Here is a 21,631-nt window from a genome sequence, read left to right as displayed (position 1 = left end):
TACGATGCTGTGATTCATGGGAGTGGTTACGTGTAAATGATATTTTGATGCAGCCCAAAGGGATTTCTCCCAGTCTTTTTTCCTGCAGGAAGGGGGCCACTGATTAAATGAAGTAGCCTTGCTGTGTCTTGTTGCATTGCTTCTGACCCAGGGCAGTGGGCAAGATGCAAGGGTGACCCGTCATACAGGAGCTAAGAAAAGGAATGGAGTGGGTGGGAGTGGAATTATGCCTTTTCACTTCGGCCGCCTCCCTTGTAAGATATATGTATGTATATTTTGGGAAGTTGTACAATGAGTATCTGTTCTTGGGTTTATATCTGATTACCCACCCCATCCCACCTCACACCTTGGCATGGTTAAATAAGGAAAAAGGTCTGTCATGTGTTGTAGAATTTATTAAAATCGTTTTATCCTAAAGTTAAACTTGTACTATACAGCATCATTTACTATATAGAAAGTTGATTTGGCTGAATGGATGGTAGTAAGTCACTATGCATGCCACGCCCTGAACAGACTCCTTGGAGAACAGACTATGGTGGTGGTCCTGCAAGATTGACATTGGAGAATAGTTTGTGCCAGTTTTCAAAACTAGTTGACCCTTTCAACTCCACCTGGAACAGTCCATCAATCTTTAAACTTCAGCAGTTTCCAGCTTTTTATTGACAACCAGCAACTACTTCGTCACTGTATAATTTTTTGTAGAAGAAAAAGATACTTCACTTTTTCTCCAAATTTTATTTCTGAATAGTTTAAATACACTATTTACAGCAAGACAAAGGTTTGTCTACACCCCTTTCATAATTTTGTCAGAATCTAGGCAAAGTATGATTAGATTCTGCCATATAGAATAGATTTTAATGGGGGTTTTCATAGCAGTCTAAAATTATGTTCAATATACACTATTTCTAAACTAGGTTTAAGTTGCAGCAATAAATTTTGGAGGAGCAGGTTTCTCAAACTCTCCCAACTCTTCATCATAGTATGATGCTGCCTTGAAAGGCCTTAGCTCCCACATGATGCGATCTTCCATCTTCGTTAAGGTGACACCAAGGTCCTCCAGAGTGGGCAAACCAGTAGTTTCATCAGTTATAGATTCCTGAAAGACACCACCTCTTTTAATGATTACGTAAACTTGATAAGACACTTGTGGGGAACAATTACTCTTATGAAAACAGGATACTATTGACAGTTATATTTGTGCGAGGTATAATCTTTGGTGATTTTGTACAAGGCTTACCATCCAAATGAAAGTAAATCAGCATGCTAAGAGACTTGGAAGTTCAAAGAAATAGAAGCTCTTACCCTCTCAACCTTGTCGGGTGTAAGTGTATTGATTGGCCACGAAGGGTTCAACTTGTCGGTAAGAATCACCTTCAACTTGAAGATGGGGTCCCACTTCATATCATAACGATTGTAACCCCAGGTCTCACCCTTCCGCATGACACGGTGGAACCAATCCACCAACTCTGCAAGCTCATACCGGCGTGGACTGTGGGACAAGGAGCCAGTTATGACATATATATATATACCAATAGCTTTTTTCCCCCCTTACAAGGGAGGTAGCAAAAACAAAAGTCCACTCCTACCCATTCCAACACCACATACTTCACTCCCATTTACCCCCATCCCTTCCTATCTTGTTTCCTCATGGATGTCAGACAATCCCTGAATCCTGTCCACTGTCCCAGGTCAGACGCAATGCCGCAAAACACAGCAAGGCTGCTTCATTTAATTGGCAAGTCCCGTCCCTCCACACAGAAAAAGAAAAGATGGGGAGAAATCCCTTTGGGCTGCATGAAAACACCATTCACACACACCCCCATGCACTGCAGCAACATCCCCCACTCACCCCTAGCCTCTGTCCTCTCCCTTACTTTCTCAACAGACACTCCCACCCCACATCCATTCATCCATCCATCCATCCATCTCACCCCTCGGTTGCCCCTTCATGTCCACTCCTCCCCCCCCCCACTCCTTCCACGTCTCCCATCAACCTCCCCTCCACCCCCACTCTCCTTGCTTCTCACTCCATCCAGCCCAGTAACCCCCACCACACTTCTCAGACACCCCAAACATATTCAAACTCCTTCCTCACACTCCATGCCCCCACCCCACACAGTTCAGCTGGTATGATCACCTGCCCATACAATCTCCTCTCAGCACCGACTCCCAAATATCTATTTCTCATTATACTTTTTTATCCCCCAAGGCATCCACTTGCTTCTCTCAATCTACATTCCACCTTCACTCCTCCCTTTCCTGTCACATTCACACCCAAGTATCAGCTATCTACTTCCTCCAGTCTCTCTTCCTCAATACTCACTTCCAATTTGTTGCCACATTCTCTCCCCATATATCCCATCACCTTACTTCTACCCATATTCCTCTTCAACTTCCTTCCCTTGCACACCCTCCCAAACTTCATCACTAACCTCTTTAATCCCTCTTCTGATCCAGCCACAAGTGCAGCGTTGTCAACAAACAACTGACCCATCTCCCATTTTTCTCCATCTCTAACCACCTCTTGCACCACCCCATCCATGGATAAATTGAACAGCCAAGGTGACAACTCATCCCTGGCAAAGTCCCACCCGCCACCACAAACCATTCACTCTCTCCACTTCCAACTCCAACACTGGTTCCACACTCTTGCAACTCTTAACAGCTCTCCTCCTACCCCACACATCTGCAACACCTCCCACAGCCCCCTAACCATCCACCCAGTCACAAGCCCCTTTCAAATCCATAAAAGCCCAAAAAGGATCCCCACCTTTTCCCAAAGCTCTCTCACACATCCTCCCCACCACAAAAATCTGATCCACACAACCCCTACCTGTCCCAAACCCACGCTGGCCCCAACCAATCACTCCCTCTATTCCTCTCCTAACCTTCTCAATCAAAACCCTCCCATAAGCCTTCCCAACTACACTCTACAAATTGATCCCTCTGAAACTACTACACTCACATTTGTCCCCTTTTCCCTTGTAAAGAAGAACTATACAGGCACTCCTCCAGTCCTCTGGCACTCTACCCTCTTTTAGCCAAACATTAAACCACTTCACCAGGCAGTCCATCATCACTGTACTCCCTTTTTTAGACACATGACACCTATCCAACCCAAGTGCCTTACCTGCTCTCATCATAACTGCTTTCACCTAATTTTTTCTTATTTCTCCACCATTTTCCTCATTTATTACTGTCATTTTCTTAGTGCTTCCCAATGTAACTACCTTGCCTTCCCTATCCTCTTTCACATTTTGCAACTCCCTAAAATACTCTGCCCATCTCTTCCATTTGCACCTTTTACCTTTTCTTCTCTACTTGATTTGACTCTTCTTCCTCTCTTAATTTCCTTCCAAAACATTTTTTTATTACTTTCAAAATTTTGTCATACTCTAACCCCATTTCACATCTGCTCTCCTCCTTGCCTCCTTTATCTAATGCTTTACTTCTCTTTTTTCATACCTCTAATATGATTATCTTGTCCTAGTTTGTAACCAATCTGTGAGTACTCGTTTCTTCTCTTCTACAAAATTCTTTGCTTCATCATCCCCCCATTCACTACCCTTTCTTCTATTTCCTCCCATCCTCCTTGTTCCACACACCAACTTTGCACACCTTGCGACTCCCTCCTTGAAACATTCCCATTCCTCCTCACTCCTAGTTCTACTCTATCCTTCACTCCTTCCCACTTCTTTCTGATTCTTGTACTCCTTTTCTTTCTCATTTAAACAATTTACTCTTAAGCACCTCCCTACCTTCTATCCTTTTCCTCTTTCTCCATCTATTCTCCACTCTCAACTAAACTTCCACCAAAAAATGATCCGATATTCCCCACACTCTTTCCCCCTTAGAATATGTGCATCCAAAAATCTTCCTGCTCTTCTGGTTACCACTATGTAGTCCAATAAAGCCCTATCTACCTCTCTTCCCTCCACCACCCTCTCCCATGTGTACTTATGCTTGACTTTCTTCCTAAATACTGTACTTGTTAATAATTTCAGGTTAGATGAGACATTTCAAATTACATATACCAAGGGCTTTTACCCCCTTACAAGGGAGGTAACCAAAGTTTAAAGGCATAAACCCACTCCCACTCATTTCATCCCCATATAACAAAAAAACAAAGGCATAAAAACCATCCCCACCCATTCCACCCCTAATACACTCCCCTCCCCTCCACCCTCTCTCTTATCTTGGCACCTCTTGGATGACAGCTCATCCCTGCATCTTGTCCACTGCCCTGGGTCAGAAGCAGCATTGCAAGACAGCACATCCACAGCAAGGCCGCTTCATAAAATTGGTGACCCCCCCCTCTCCATCCCCTCATGCAGAAAAGGAGAAGACGGGGAGAAATCCCTTCAGGCTGCGTCAAATTTCATCTCAAACACATTTAAATTCTTCCTCTCTTATGTTCCATGTTTCTGACCCATTCAGTGCTGTCAGCACAATCACTCCTTAATACAATCCCTTTTAAGCATCCATTCCCAAATGTCTTTGTCTCATTACATTTTTTAATCCCTGAAGGCATTTACTTGCTTCTCTCAATCTATATTCTATCTCCACCTCTGCTCCTCCCTTTCCTGCCACATTTGCCCCCACTCAATGATCTATTATAGCCAACATCTCTTTCCACCCCATCCCTCACATCCATATTTTTACATACATATACCAAAGGTTTTCCCCCTCACAAGGAAGGGGAGAGAGAGAGAGAGAGAGAAAAATCTATCCCCATATTTTTATTGTCTATATATCTAAAAAATATCCATGATCTTACCCTACAGCCTCATAGGTTTTGCCAGCTGCAGTGTGGTCATTAACTGCATTAACAATTCCTTGTGCTAAGTCGCTCACGTAAACTGGTTGTTTCCAAATACCAACACCACCCATAGGCAAGGGCACCATTCGACCCTGACGACGCCAAATGCCTGAGTAGTACCTTTAAAAAGAAAGTGAATACCTTACAAATCTTTCTTAGCACCATGAAGTAACATTCCACGTGTTCACACTATTTACAAAAAGTAGCAACATTTAAAAGAAGAAAGTACCTTATAAATCATTCTTCCTATGGTAAAAAGCAAAAAACTTACCTCAGGAATCTGTCTTCCTGGCCATACACATCACTTGGCCTGAAGATCGTAGCTTCAGGGAAGAATGCCCTAACAGCATCCTCACTTGCTGCTTTTGTTTTAAGGAACTTAGACCCACCTGGTACCATATATCCCTGAAATAAAAAAAAATTCTTATTATGGAAGTGAGTATTAAGGAAGAGAGAATGGATTAAGTGGATACCTTTAGATATTTTGGTGTGAATGTGGCAAAAAAGGGAGGAGTGGAGGTGGAATGTAGGCTGAGAGAAGCAAATGTCTTGGAGGATTAAAAGTGTAACAAGAAATAGACATTTAGTAATGGATGCTGAGAGGAGATTGTATGAAGGAGTGATTGTGCCAACAGCACTGCATGGGGCAGAAACATGGAATATAAGACGAGGAGAAAAAGTTTAAATGTGCTTGAAATGAAATGCCTGAAGTGTGGTGGGGGTTACTAGGCTACATAGAATGAGAATTGAGGAGGAGAGCGAGGATGAAAAGGGAGTTAGGAGAAAGGGTTGATGAAAGATTACTGTGACGGTTTGGGCACATGAAAAGAATGAGTGAAGAAAGATAAGTAAAATAGGTATGGAAGGCAGAGGTGGAGGGAGTGAACATGAGATGGATGGATGGGGTAAAAGGGGCATTGGGACAGAGGGGAATGTCTGCTGAGGAAGGGAGAAGACAAAAGATAGGAGTGTGTGGAGAATGGTTGTATATAGATGATGCTGTGATGCATGGAAAGGGGGTGGGAGATCGGGGTTGAGGGAGTATGTGTGAATGATATTTTAATGCAGCCCAAAGGGATTTTGCCCTGTCTTCTCTTTTTCTGCATGAGGGGACAGAAAGGTGGTGTTGCCAATTAAGTGAAGTAGCCTTGCTGATGATGTGCCATGTCTTACTGCATTGCTTCTGACACAGGACAGTGGGCTAGATGCAGGGATGACCCATCATCCAGGAGGAGCCAAGAAAAGAGGGAGGGAGGGACAGTGAATGGGAGTGAAGTATGTGGGGATGAAATGGGCAAGAGTGGATTTATGCATTTGACTTTGGCTAGCTCCCTGGTAAGGGGGAAAAAGCTATTGGTATATGTATGTAGAATTACAACTATAATTTTACATTATAGTTGGAAATGCTTAAAAGATGGTTTTAATTCAGAGGATTAGAAGAGGAACATGCAATAATTGGTAAGGAGCAATGTGGGTTTAGGAAAGGTAGAGGTTGTATGGATTAGACTTTTCTGATGGGGCAGATTTGAGTAGGCCTTGGCAAAGTGTACATATGTATTTTGGTCCTTTATGGATTTGGAGAAGGCTTGTGACAGGGTGGACAGGAAGGCACTGTGGGAAGTATTGCAGATATATGGGATTGGGAGAAAGCTTTTATGGGCAATCAACAATTTTTATAAGAGTAGTAGAGCCTGTTTTTTTTTGTTTTGTTTTTACAGGCTCTACTACTCTTGTAAAAACTGTTGACTGCCCATAACAGCTTTCTTCCAATCCCATATATCTGCAATACTTCCCACAGTGCCTTCCTGTCCACCCTGTCATCCAGGAGGTGCCAAGATAGGAGGGTGGAGGGGAGTGGAATATATGGGAAATGAAATGGGTGGGAGTGATTTCTATGCCTTTTTCTTTTTGGCTACCCCCTGTGTAAGGGGGAAAAAGCCTTTGGTATATGTATGTATGTATGTAGTAAAGCCTGTGCTAGACCTGGAAATGGAGACAGTGAGTGGTTTGAGGCAAAGGTGGGACTGCATCAGGGCTGTGTCATGTCACCATAGCTGTTCAATGTGTAAATGGATGGGGTGGTATGGTAGGTAAATGCAAGAGGATTAGGTAGGGGATGGGAGATGGTTATATATATAGTGGAGACAAGTGGGAGGTATGCCAGTTATTTTTTGTAGATGTCACTGGACTTGCAGCAGGGTCAGAGAGAGGCAGTGAATAAGTTTGGGAAGGTATGCAATAAGAAAAAAATTGAAGGTAAATGTGGGTACAAGTAAGGTGATGAGATGTATAAGGGGAGAGGATAGCAGTAAATCTTTAAGGAGAGAGGCTGGAGGAAGTAGATAGTTTAAATTATTTGGGGTTGCATGTGGCAGAAAATGGAAGAGTGGGGGTGGAGGTAAACTGTAGATTGCGAGAAGAAAGTAACAGTAGTATTCTTATTCATATATATATATATATATAAATTTTGTATAAATCCTTGGAAGGGAAAGATTTATATAAGGAAAGGATTTCTATTAAGAATACCACTGTAAGATTCTTAAAAAAAAGTCTTTCCTATTTATTCATACTTATCTGCTTGGGTCAATATACAAAACTAAGCTATTCTTCACATATGCATTCATGAATATAAATATGGACATGTATGCTAATTTAATATGAAAGAATCCAATGTAAAACAATGTACTAACATACCTCAAACTCTCGATTTCCATTAAGTGTAGAAATATGAATAAACTTCTCCACTCCCATTTCTTTGGAAATACGAGCAAGTCTTGCAGCTCCCTCAACGTGAACCTGGAGAAAATAGTTATTTAACAATACATATATATATATATATACCAAGGGCTTTTCCCCCTTACAAGAGTAGTAGCCAAAGTTAAAAGCATAAATCCACAACCACCCATTTCATCCCCACATACTCCCATTCACCACCCCTCCCTTCCTCTTTTCTTGGCTACTCCTGGATCGTGTCATCCCTGCATCTCACCCACTGCCCTGGGTCAGAAGCAGAGCAGCAAGACCATCCTCAGCAAGGCTGCTTCATTTAATTGGCAATGCCCTGGTTCTCCATCCCTTCATAGCAAAAAAAAAAAAAAAAAAAAAAAAAAAAAAATATATATATATATATATATATATATGTGTATATATATATATATATATATATACACACTCCCTAACCCCCTCCCATCCCTTTCCATGCATAACAGCATCATCCATACACAAGCATTTGCCACTCACCCCTATCTTCTCCCTTCCTCAACAGATATTTACCTCTTCCCCAATGCCACTTTTACCCCATCCATCCATCTCATCCTTTGTCACTCCCTTATATTCATTCCATCCACCTGTGCCTTTCACACCTCTAACCCATCTTTCTTCACTCATTCTTTCCATGTGCCCAAACCATCCAAATAATCTTTCATCAACCCTATCTCCCAACTCCTTTTTCACCCCTGCTCTCCTCATTTCTCATTCTATCCAGCCAAGTAACCATACTTCTCAGGCATTTCATCTCAAATACATTTAAAATCTTCCTCTCTTATGTTCCATGTTCCTGCCCTATACAGTGCTGTCGGCACAATCACTCCTTCATACAATCTCCTTTAAGAGTCCATTCCTAAATGTCTATCTCATTACACTTTTTAATCCCCCAAGGCATTTACTTGATTCTTTCAATCTACATTCTACCTCCACTCCTCCCTTCCTGCCACATTCATCCCCAAGTATCTAGAGCTATCCACTTTCTACAGTCTCTTTCCCCTAATACTCATTTCCAATTTGCTGCCATGCTCTCCCCTTGTACATCTCATCACCTTACTTTTACCCACATTTATCTCAATTTACTTTTGCACACATTCCCTCCTCTGATCCTGCTACAAGTGCAGTGTTGTCAACAAACAACAACTGGCTTACCTCCCATTTTCTCAATTTTCTTTAATAATCTCCAATCCCCTGCTCATTACCCTTGCACCACCCCATACATGTATAAATTGCTGCCAAGGTGACATAACACATCACTGGCAAAGTCCCACCTTTACCTCAAACCACTCACTCTCTTCATTTCTAATTCTAACACAGGCTCTTCTATCATGAAAACTTGACTGGTCTTAATAGCTTTCCTCCTATCCCATATATCTGCAATACCTCCCACAGTGCCTTCCTGTCTATGCTCATAAGCCTTTTCCAAATCCATACATATACCAATGGCTTTTTTCCCCCTTACATGGGGGGGGGGGGTAGCCAAAAAGAAAAAGGCGTAGAAACCACTCCCACCCATTCCATTCCCCTCCACCCTCCTCCTTATCTTGGCACCCCCTGGATGATGGGTCATCCCTGCATCCTGTCCACTGCCCTGGGTCAAAAGCAGCTGCGAGACACAGCACATCCACAGCAAGGCTGCTTCATAAATTTGGCAACACCCCCTCAGTCACCTCATGCAGAAAAGGAGAAAACGGGGAGAAATCTTTTCGGGCTGCTTCAAATTTTTTCTCATACATACTTCCTCACCCCCCATCCCCCACCCACTCCCCCTCATGCATCACAGCATCATCCATACACCCCTATCTTCTGTCCTTTCCCGTCCTTCCTCAACAGACATTCCTCTCTTTTGTAATGCCCCTTTCACCCCATTCATCCATCTCATCCTAGGACACCCCCTCATATTCACTCCTTCCACACCTCTTTTACTAATCTTTGTTCACTCATTCTTTCCATGTGTCCAAACCATCCTAATACTCTTTCATCAACACTATGTCCCAGCTCCCTTTCCACCACTGTTTTCCTCCTCACCTCCTAATTTCTCACTCTATCTAGCCTAGTAACCCCTATCATACTTCTTAGACATTTCATCTCGAACACATTCAAACTCCTTCTCTCTTCCTCTCTTATGTTCCATGTTTCTGCACTGTACAGTGCTGTTGGCACAATAACTCCTTCCTAAAACCTCTTAGCATCCACTCCCAGATGTCTATTTCTAATTACACTTTTTAATCCACAAAGGCATTTACTCGCTTCTTTCAATCTACATTCTACCTCCATCCCCACTCCTCCCTTTCTGGCCACATTTGCATCCAAGTATCAAAAGCTATCCACTTCCTCCAGTCTCTCACCCTTAATGCTCACTTCCAGCCTGCTGTCACTCTCTCCCCTTGTACATCTCATCACCTTACTTTTGCCCACATTTATCTTTAGCTTCCTTCTTTCACACACCTTCTCAAACTCTGCCACTAACTTCCTCACTCCCTCCTCTGATCCTGCTGCAAGTGCAGTGTCGTCAGCAAACCTTTTCTCCATTTTCTATAACCATCTCCAACCCCTGACCCACTACCCTTGCATTCACCTCTCGCACTACCCCATCCATGTATATATTGAACAGCCAGGGTGACATAATACATCCATGACAAAGTCCCACCTTTACCTCAGACCATTCACTCTCTCCATTTCTAATCCTAACACAAGCTTTATTACTCTCGTAAAAACTCTTGACTGCTCTTAACAGCTTTCCTCCTATCCCATATATCTGCAGTACCTCCCACAGTGCCTTCTTGCCTACCCTGTCATAAGCCTTTTCCAGATCCATAAAAAAAAAAAAAAAATTACCTTTTCCTATAGCTTTCTCAAATATCTGCCTTACCACAAAAATCTGATCCACACATTCCCTATCTGCCCTAAAACCACACTGTTCCTCACCAATTACTCCTGTTCCTCTCCTAATCCTCTCAATCAAGACCCTCCCATAAGCCTCCCCAACTACACTCAACAAGCTGATTCCTCTGAAACTACTACATTCACACTTGTCCCCCTTTCCCTTGGAAAGCAGGACTACACAGGCACTCCTCCCGTCCTCCGCCACTCTACCCTCTCTTAAACAAACATTACATAATCTCACCAGCCAGTTCACCATAACTGTACCTCCTTTCTTCAGACATTCTGCATGGCATCCATCCAGACCAGGTGCCTTACCTGCTCTCACCATCTTTACAGCTGCTTTCACTTCATCTTTCCCTATTTCTCCTCCATTTTCCTCACTCATCACTCTCATTTTCTTAGCGCTTCCCACTGCAACTACCTTTCCCTCCCTATCCTCCTTCACAATTAGCAACTCCCTAAAATACTCTGCCCACCTTCCTCTCACTGCCTTCTCTTCCATTATCATCTCTCCATCTGCACCTTTTACCTTTTCTTCTCTACTTGATTTGCCTCTTCCTCTTTAAATTTCTTTCCAAAACATCTTTTTATTACTTTCACTATTTACTGTCATACTCTTAGCCCATTTCACATCTGCTCTCCTCTTTGCTTCCTTTATCTTATGCTTAACTTCCCTTCTCTTTACTTTGTACCTCTCATACGATTCCCTCGTCCTAATTTGTAGCCAATCTATGAATGCCTGCTTCTCTTCCACACCCTTCTTTGCTTCCTCATCCCACCACTCACTACCCTTCCTTCTATTTCCTCCCTCCCACCTTGTTCCACACACCATCTTTGCACATCTTATGGCTCCCTCCCTGAACCATCCCCATTCCTCCTCCACGCCTAGTTCTACTCTATCCTTCACTCCCTTCCACTCCTCTCTCAGCTTCTTCTTATACTTATTCTCCTTTTCTTTCTCATTTAAGCAGTTCACTCTAAGTACCTCCCTACCTTCTGCCCTTTTCCTTTCTCCACTCTCAATTTACCTTCCACCAGAAAATGATCTGATATTCCCCCGCTCTCTCCCCTTTGAACATGTACATCCTTAACTCTTCCTATCATACTCCTGGTCACCACTATATAGTCCATTAACACTATCTGCCACCCTTCCATCCACCACCCTCTCCCATGTGTACTTATGCTTGACTTTCTTCCTAAACACTGTATTTGCTATCAACTCTCAAGACACATCACCATCAATTCTCCACTACGATTTTTACCTGGAACTCCATAAAAAAAAAAAAAAAATTCCTAGAGCTTTCTCACATTTCTGCTTTACCACAAAAATCTGAGCCACACAACCTCCACCTGTCCTAAACCCACAATGTTCCTTACCAATTACTCCCTCTGTTCGTATCCTAATCCTCTCAATCAAAACTATCCCATAAACCTTCCCAACTACAATACACTCAACAAACTGATCCCTCCGAGACTACTACATTCACACTTGTCCCCCTTTCCCTTGTAAAATGGAACTAAACATGCAATCCTTGTCCTCTGGCACTCTACCCTCTTTTAGACAAACATTAAACAACCTTACAAGCCAGTCCACCATCACTGTACCTCCCTCTTTTAGACGCTCCATATGACACCCATCTAACCTAGGTGCCTTACTTGCTTTCCTCATATCAACAATAAAAATAAATGCAGTTGAAAATTTATACTCCATGATATGAGACCTTTTGCATGGTCTAAAGATACAGGGCTACACTTTCAGGTGGAGATATGGGTGTCGACAAGGTTTGAAGACTAGTGATATGGAGATTATCCTTTTCCTCATCACTCCTTTAGAATTATTAATTGCAAGTATCCACACAGACCCTAGCAATTGATTAATTTAACCCCTTCCATACGGTGCTGCACACGTAGGCGTCATGGGGAGCGAGTGTATTCGCGAGGCTGCCATATCGGCGTCTTGATTATATTTATTGTAGTCGCCCCTGTGTTTTTACATTCTCTCAAATGTGCCCTGAATCCCATTCTCTGTGGTATTCAAAATTCGCGGGTGAAAGAGAGAACGATCGATATAAGCGGTGACTATATTTTATGATGCGAGTATTATTACGACACGTCGTACGGCTGGCATTGGCTGCTGCCAGAGATCTAAGTCCATGACGCCTACGTGTGCGGCACCGTATGGAAGGGGTTAAAACCATGTCTGCTATCTCCCTCTTAGTCTTCTCTTCCTCTCATCTTTTCCATTCATCACATTTTTATCACTATTTTTTTCTTCTAAATTATAGCCTAAGCACACTGTCTCAACAAGTTTGTCATTTTATCTCTTGCTCCATTCAAATGTACAATCACAAACAACTGTGATTACAAACCTCTTCAAATGTAAAGTTTCTTGTCTCCCAATCACGGCCAATGAGGTTCACTACAACACTTGAGTGTTTCACAGCTTTACGGATAGCATCTTCATCACATAGGTGGAATGGCATAAACAGCACCTGACCAAGATCACCACACAATCTAAGTTGTCGTACATCATAGTGGTCACCTCGGTATGGGATGATCATCTGTGAAACAAGATAAAATTCTATGTAAGAAAATCTAATCTGAATACACTTAGTTTTTTCTGAAAGCTTTAAAAACAAATTACTGTGTACAGGTGTAATCATTTACCAAGATGTCTTGTGATAACAAAATATGATGATGGAGGATGCCTATAAACAAAATTTTCACTCACAAGGTAAGTAAAGCTTGAAAAGGATCCAACATCAAATACCTGAGGTTTATGCGAAGGATTTTTGTTTAAGAATGTAGATGCTCTAATGGTGTTAGTACACTACAGCAAGTTGTTACTGCTAATGTTTTGTGTTGTTTACTAAATGTCACCATGGTTGTTCAATCTATACATGGATTGGGTGGTGCAAGAGGTAAATGCAAGGCTAATAGGCTGGGGAATGGAAATGGTTGACCACTTCGGTATGATGACATCTATGTAGGTGTTATGAGGCGTGATTATATGTGTATGTATATGTGTATATATAGGAGGTGCTAAGATGGGAGGGAGGGTGGAGGGGTGTGGAGTGTTTTCGGGGATGAAATGGGTGGGAATGTTTTTGTGCCTTGTACTTTTTGGCTACCCCCCCTGGCAAGGAAAAAAAAGCCTTGGTATATATATGTATGTATATATGTGTATATATATATATATATATATATATTATATATATATATATATATATATATATATATATATATATATATATATATATATATTTAGGAGTGATTGTGCCAACAGCACTGTATGGGGCAGAAACATGGAACATAAGAGAGGAGTTTGTATGTGTTTGAGATGAAATATCTGAGAAGTACGATAGGGGTTACTAGGCTAGAAAGAGTGAGAAATGAGGAGGTGAGGAAGAGAACAGGGGTGGAAAGGGAGTTGGGAGATAGGGTTGATGAAAGAGTATTAGGATGGTTTGAACACATGGAAAGAATGAGTGAAGAAAGATTAGTAAAAGGTGTGTGGAAGGCAGAAGTGGAAGGAGTGAATATGAGGGGGCATCCTAGGATGAGATGGATGGATGGGGTAAAAGGGGCATTACGAAAGAGAGGTATGTCTGCTGAGGAAGGATGGGAGAGGACAGAAGATAGGGGTGAATGGAGAAGGGTTGTGCATGGAAGATGCTGTGATGCATGAGGGAGAGTGGGTGGGGGATTGGGGATGAAGAAGTATGTATGAGAAATATTTTGACGCAGACCGAAGGGATTTCTCCCTGTCTTCTCCTTTTCTGCATGAGGGGACAGAGAGGGGGGTCGTCAAATTAATGAAGCGGCCTTGCTGTGGATGTGCTGTCTTGTGAAACTGCTTCTGACCCAGGGCAGTGGACAGGATGCAGGGATGACCTGTCATCCAGGAAGTGCCAAGATGAGAGGGAGGGAGGAGGGTGGAGGGGAGTAGAGTATGTAGGGGATGGAATGAGTGGGAGTGGTTTCTATGCCTTTTTTTTTTTTTTTTTGCTACCCCCTGTGTAAGGGGGATGTGCCTTTGGTGTATATATATATATATTGTTGCTGTACATGAGGTACCCCCAGATTCTGTGAACTTATTTGATCATGTTTTCTGTGTTTATTATTACTCAGTGTAAAAGGAAATGAGCAATACAGCAGTGACTTCATATTTCATGTGAGTAGTGTGATGAATCGTACATAAGGCAGCCAATGCTGTGCACAAGAATTTGACGGTTAAAAAAAGAGATAAGCCAGTTGTTTGCTAATGACACTGCGCTTGTAGCAGGATCAGAGGAGAGATTGTGGAAGTTAGTGACGGAGTCTGGGAAGGTATGCAAAAGAAGTTGAAGATAAATGTGGGAAAAAGGTGATAAGATGTACAAGGGGAGGGGATGACAGCAAATTGGAAGCTCTTATTAAGGGAAGTGGATAGCTTTAGATATCTGGGGTGAATGCGAGGAAAAAGAGGAGTGGAAGTGGATGTAGAATGTAGATTGAAGGAAGCAAGTAAATGCCTTGGGTGATTAAAAAGTGTAATGAGAAATAGACATTTGAGATTATATGCTACAAGAAAATTGCATGAAGAGTTGATTGTGCTGACAGCACTGTATGGGGCAGAAATGTAGAACACAAGAGAGGAAGAGAGGAAGTATGGTAGGAGTTACTAGGCTGGATTGAGAAAAGAGGCGGGGAGGACAGCAGGGATGGAAAGGGAGTTGGGAGACAGGGTTGATGAAAGAGTACTTAGATGATTTGAACACATGGAAAGAATGAGTGAAGAAAGATTAGTAAGAGATGTGGAAGGGAAAGGTGGAGGGAGTGAACATGATAGGGCAACTGAGGATGAGATGGATGAATGGGGTAAAATGGGTGTTGGGAAAGAGGGGGATGTCAGTTGTGGAAGGAACGGAGAAGACACAAGATAGGGGTGAGTGGAGAATGGTTATGTATGGATGATGCTGAGATGCATGGAAGGAAATGGGTGGGGGATGGAGGGGGGGGTTAGAAAGTACGTGCGAATGATATTTTGATGCAGCCTGAAGGGATTTCTCCCAATCTTCCCTTTTTCTGTACGAGGGGATGGAAAGGGGGAGTGCTGATTAAGTGAAGCAGCCTTGCTGGGGATGTGCTGTGTCCTGCTGCATTGCTTCTGACCCTGGGCATTGGGCAAGATGCTGGGATGACCCATCATCCAGGAGCAGCCAAGGAACGAGGTGAGGAGGTGTAGTGAATGGGAGTGGAGTTTGTGAGGATGAAATGGGAGTGGATTTATGCCTTTGACTTTGGCTACCTCCCTTGTAAAAGGGAAAAAGCTCTTGGTAAGTATATGTTAGATGTCTGTGTATTTCATTTTCTTATTTGCTGGATAATATGATGTGGCTACATAGTACAAGTTCCTGCAAGCTATTTACATAAAATCAAAAGGGTTCCTTTCTGCTCTACAAATCATGTGCTTGCTATCCTTGCTTCATGGTTTTATAGAGAAAGAATGGTTCATTATTTGCATAAGATTTTCTGGGATTATGACATTAAATGTAATTTGATTACACAATGTTTTGCATATTTATCATCACTACAGTAATCCATGTCCAAACTAACTGGGTCACAGGGTGTTCGCATTTGGGGAGTATTCAGATATCCAGGCAAAATTATCTCCATGCCTCATTCTCCACCCTTTGTGATGGAAACCTTAGTTAAGGCACCCCCACCATTTTCTCACAATTATCTAGTAAGCAATAACCAAAAACAAGGTATATCATGATTGTCAAACACTACAATAATCCTGAATACAATACATTGTTAGATAACAGAATTTCTTTGAACTCTGTTTCAAAAATGCTTTCATCATCAAGCCTATTGACCAAATCAATTTTGGTAAGGGAGTTTAAATCTAATTGTGGTTGCATGGTACGTTAACTTGGAAATTTTCTATCAAATATTGAACAAATGTTCCTGAACAATTGTAGGGTTGAAATCTTAACAATTACCTGAGTCCCGGTTTTGCCAAGGCGGTTGCAAACATAGCGACCCACAAACCCTGATGCTCCAAATATAGTTGCCACAACTCCTGAGAAAGAAGACCTGCCTCCACGTCCCCGGCGGAGGGATGCAGGGTCCGTTCGTGTAAGGTAACGAACATCAGAATTATTCCTATGCTGCGTCACTGCAACTGCTGTAATTCTGGGTCCCAGCTCCAGACCTATGAAAAGGATATTTACTAATTAAAAAAACAGAATAATTACTATAGCTCTTAATTATACATCATGAAATTGATGCAATTTCTTTCCTATGTACATTCATCCCTCAATATGTTAGAATAAATAGGGGTGGAAGGTCCAGTCCAGGAACCACAAAGTCCAGCACTTGCAAAAATATGGCCTGGTCTGGCCCACATTATTTCATAGACTTTTAAACATATTTATTTTGAACTGTGCCTACAATATTCAACATACACTCCATAGATCCCACCACCCAATGTGGCACTGGTCTAAATCTATAATATTGGGTCATGTTCAAGAAATTTAAATGCTGGACTTGTTTACCTAATGGGTTTTCAAATGTCCAGAAACCAGAAAAAGATTAAACTGAGAGACCTGAATTCAGGAAATTTGGGGTCCATAAAATCAATATACATACCCAAAGGCCTTTCTCCACTTATGAGGGCTAGGGCCAAGTCAAAGCATCCCATAACAAAGTTGTGGCGGTTGAATGATACACAATGTTTGTTTTGATATATGCCAACGTCGAAGAAATGAAATGATGATAAATTAGTCTATTCTAACCTAACCTAACTAACCTATGTAACCTAACCAATGTTTAGTAATTCGGTACCTCAAATTCTAAAGATCATCTGGGTCGTCATCATCACAGATGCTGATGGCCTGATTATTATTGTACCTTAGGGATTTAACAGATGACCGCAGAACCCAGAGTTCTCTCAAAGTCCAAGGAAGCCCAATTATCTTTGTAACAGCACTTATTAACATCACCTGGAGTTGGAGAACACCCAATCCACAGAGTGAAAGCAGTCATTTGATAGTGGTTGGTCATGGCATTTGGACCATATCCTAGTGGCTTCATTCATAAATTTGCTTGTACATACATATACCAAGGCTTTTTCCCCCTTTCAAGGGAGGTAGCCAAAAAGGAAAAGGCATAAAATCATTCCCACCCATTCCATCCCTAAATACACTCCACACCCCCTCCACCCTCCCTCTTATCTTAGCACCTCCTGGATGATGGTCATCCCTGCACCTTGTCCACTGCCCTGGGTCAGATGCAGTGCCGCCAGACACAGCACATCCACAGCATGGCCGCTTCATTAAATCGGCGACCCCCCCATCTCCGTCCCCCCATGCATAAAAGGAGAGGATGGGGAGAAATCCCTTTGGGCTGCATCAAATTTTGTTCACACATACTACCTCATCCCCCCGTCCATTCCACCTCATGCATCACATCATCATCCATATACAACCATTCTACATTCACCTGTCTTCTGTCCTCTCCCGTCCTTCCTCAACAGACATTCCCCTCTTCCCCAAAGCCCCCTTCACCCATCCATCCATCTCATCCTAGGACGTCCCCTCATGTTCACTCCCTCCACATCTGCCTTCCATACCTCTTTTACTAGTCTTTCTTCACTCATTCTTTCCATGTGTCCAAACCATCCTAATACTCTTTCATCAACCCTATCTCCCAACTCCCTTTCCACCCCTGTTCTCCTCCTCACCTCCTCATTTCTCACTCTATTTAGCCTAGTAACTCCCATCATACTTCTCAGACACCTCATCTCAAACACATTCAAACTCCTCCTCTCTTATGTTCCATGTTTCTGCCCCATACAGTGCTGTTGGCACAATCACTCCTTCATATAGTCTCCTCTTAGCATCCATTCCCAAATGTCTATTCCTCATTACACTCTTCAATCCACCAAGGCATTTACTTGCTTCTCTCAATCTACATTCTACCTCCACCTTCACTCCACCTTTTCCTGCCACATTTGCACCCAAGTATCTAAAACTATCCACTTCCTCCAGTCGCTCTCCCTTTATGCTCACTTCTAGTCTACTGCCACTTTCACCCCTTGTACATCTCACCTTACTTTTACCCACATTTATCTTTAGCTTTCTTCTATCACATACTCTCCCAAACTCTGTCACCAACTTCCTCAGTCCCTCCTCCGATCCTGCCACAAGCGCAGTGTCGTCCACAAACAACAGCTGGCTTACCTCCCACTTTTCTCCATTTTCTTTAACCATCTCCAATCCCTGACCCACTACCCTTGCATTTACCTCTCGCACTACCCCATCCATGTATAAGTTGAACAGCCACGGCGACATAACGCATCCTTGACCAAGTCCCACCTTTACCTCAAACCACTCACTCTCGCCATTTCTAACCTTGACACAAGCTCTACTACTCTCATAAAAACTCTTGACAGCTCCTGGAAACTTTCCTCCTATCCCGTATATCTGCATAACCTCCCACAGTGCCTTTCTGTCTACCCTATCGTAGGCCTTTTCCAGATCCATAAAAGCCCAAAACACATCCTTCCCCTTTCCTATAGCTTTCTCACATATGTCTTACCACAAAAATCTACCTGTCCTAAATCCACACTGTTCCTCTCCTCTTTGCTCGTAGCAAATTTTATTTTCCACCAAAAAATTGAGCATTACGTTCATGTGTTACAATTTACAAAATTAATATTTAATTTTCAAATGCTATCTTGCATAGGTGTGCACAACTAAAATAATACCACAGTATACTTAATAACAGCCACCCCATGTTCACTTCCATGATTTTCTACACTTACAAGAGAAACAGCAAAACATTAAAGTAGCCAGTAAGGAGCAAGATTAGACCTTGTAAGTATTAATAATAGGGCAAATATGGCTGAGTACCACCACTCAAGATGATATTGCAAATGCTATACATACATATACCAAGGCTTTTTCCCCCTTTCAAGGGAGGTAGCCAAAAAGGGAAAGGCATAAAATCACTCCCACCCATTTCATCCCTAAATACACTCCACACCCCTCCCACCCTCCCTCTCATCTGAGCACCTCCTGGATGACAGGTCATCCCTGTACCTTGCCCACCGCCCTGGGTCAGAAGCAGTGTCGCAAGACACAGCACATCCACAGCAAGGCCGCTTCATTTAATCGGCGACCCCTCCTCTCCGTCCCCCCTTGCATATAAGGAGAGGACAGGGAGAAATCCCTTCGGGCTGCGTCAAAATTTGCTCACACATACCACCTCACCCCACACCCCCCTGCCCATTCCTCCTCATGCAATCACAACATCATCCATATACAACCATTCTCCACTCACCTCTGTCTTCCGTCCTCTCCCGTCCTTCCTCAACAGACATTCCCCTCTTCCCCAAAGCCCCCTTCACCCCATCCATCCACCTCATCCTAGGACGTCCCCTCATGTTCACTCCCTCCACATCTGCCTTCCATACCTCTTTTACTAGTCTTTCTTCACTCATTCTTTCCATGTGTCCAAACCATCCTAATATTCTTTCATCAACCCTATCTCCCAGCTCCTTTTTCACCCCTGTTCTCCTCCTCACCTCATTTCTCACTCTATCTAGCCTAGTAACCCCCACCATACTTCTCAGACACCTCATCTCAAACACATTCAAACTCCTCTCTTCTTCTCTTATGTTCCAAGTTTCTGCCCCATAGAGTGCTATACATATGATATAATAATAATGTGACAAATGTCCATTTGATCAGTACTGCAAGTCAAAGTCAATATTTCACAATACCTTCCCTTTCCTTATCTTAAAATGCATACTAATAAAAAATGAGGGACAATTACTAGTTTCACCCAACCAACAATTTTCTGATGTGGCTTATTCTGGTGAGACATGTTGTGTATTGATTGATGGTGTACATCATTTCTGTCGCAAATAAGTAGTTTTCAAGTAACGAATTTTTCAATTTATGCCTACATCTCCTCCCTAACAATCTTGGGAGACCTGTGGGAAATCGGGGTTTTTGGGTGGGGGATTATTAAATTGAGTAACGTGCGTTGCAAAAACAAGTCGGAAATAAAGAAAATCACAAATATATGAAAATATATCAATTATACCTTTGATGGTGGCAGCGAGCGTTGCTGTTATTGTTGAGCAGCATTGCCACATATATTGCTTATCTGCTTACTGCTACATTTAGCGAAGGCTATCAGAATGGCTTTGTTGTGCTGGATGTTCCTACAACTACTGGAAGTTTATCAAGGTGTTCTATCTGGACGACAATGCTGTAATCCAATTTCTAAGAAATCACTGTTAGGTTAGGTTGCTTTGGTAGAGAATGGAGGGGGGTCTAGGGGTGAAGCCCCCAAGCTAGGTTATGATGACAAGTTTAAGTTAGTTTAGGTTACCCGATTTAATGCTCCCCACCCAAAAAACCCAATTTCCCACAGGTCCCCCAAAGATCATTGCGGATGAGAGGTAGGCATAGATTGTGGAAACGATATATTTGTTTGCGATGGAAACGAATGATAAAATATATCAGTTCACTACTATCAGTAGAAAAGTGGAAGGTGCAGCAGAAATTCGATGGTTGGGTGAAACTGTAAATTGACCAAAATGAGGGCCATCTCAGTGACAACGTTTTGATTCACAAACTTTTATTACTAATTTAATATAAGGGTAAATAACTGAAAGTGAATGAATTTCCTGGCTGGGTAACAAATACTGAGCGAGGAAATTTACATATTTTGAACTTAAAATTTTAAAACAAATGCCTATACTCATAACATAACTATCACAGGTCCAGTAGTGACAAGGTCCCTATGCTGTAGACCACTAGACACAAGTGTACAGTATAATTTTCAGATTTACTCTGAGTAACCGTATTCATTGCCGGAGTTTCGTCATTGGATGATTGACGCAACATATACTCAAAGACAGTAATTCACTGGTGTTATAATTGTTGTAACCTGCAAGAACGTTTGAAGAATTCAAACAAACTCTTTAAATTCCATCTTCTATATATTTACCCAATTTCTGGACGTTCTTATGAAGCGCCATCATCCTGCCCTCAATCACCAGCTGATCAGGGCAGCCATTCGATGAAAGTATCCTATGTTGGCACACCTGATTTCATATACTACTAAAAACAGAGATACGTAAAGCGCCGTGTTATACTCTTC

At 42.4% G+C, this 21,631-nt stretch overlaps 1 protein-coding gene across 1 annotated transcript; it reads right to left on the bottom strand.

The window, feature by feature from the left end:
• Positions 1–719: 719 nt before the first annotated feature.
• ND-39 (NADH:ubiquinone oxidoreductase subunit 39) lies at positions 720–21,630 on the bottom strand. Its single transcript, XM_076199671.1, has 8 exons — positions 21,479–21,630; positions 16,456–16,667; positions 12,838–13,029; positions 7,514–7,615; positions 5,091–5,224; positions 4,778–4,939; positions 1,303–1,489; positions 720–1,096 (listed from the first exon to the last, which is right to left on the bottom strand). The coding sequence occupies exons 1-8, from the start codon at positions 21,510–21,512 to the stop codon at positions 917–919; spliced, it is 1,203 nt and encodes a 400-aa protein (XP_076055786.1). The 5' UTR covers positions 21,513–21,630; the 3' UTR covers positions 720–916.
• Between the last annotated feature and the right edge of the window lies 1 nt (position 21,631).

The sequence above is a fragment of the Oratosquilla oratoria genome, chromosome 16 (genome assembly GCF_046742065.1).
Source record: "Oratosquilla oratoria isolate Oo_2021 chromosome 16, ASM4674206v1, whole genome shotgun sequence".
NCBI classification, from domain to species: Eukaryota; Metazoa; Arthropoda; class Malacostraca; order Stomatopoda; family Squillidae; genus Oratosquilla; species Oratosquilla oratoria.
Note: the sequence above shows the minus strand (reverse complement) of the source record. Positions and strands in the feature narration are given on the sequence as shown.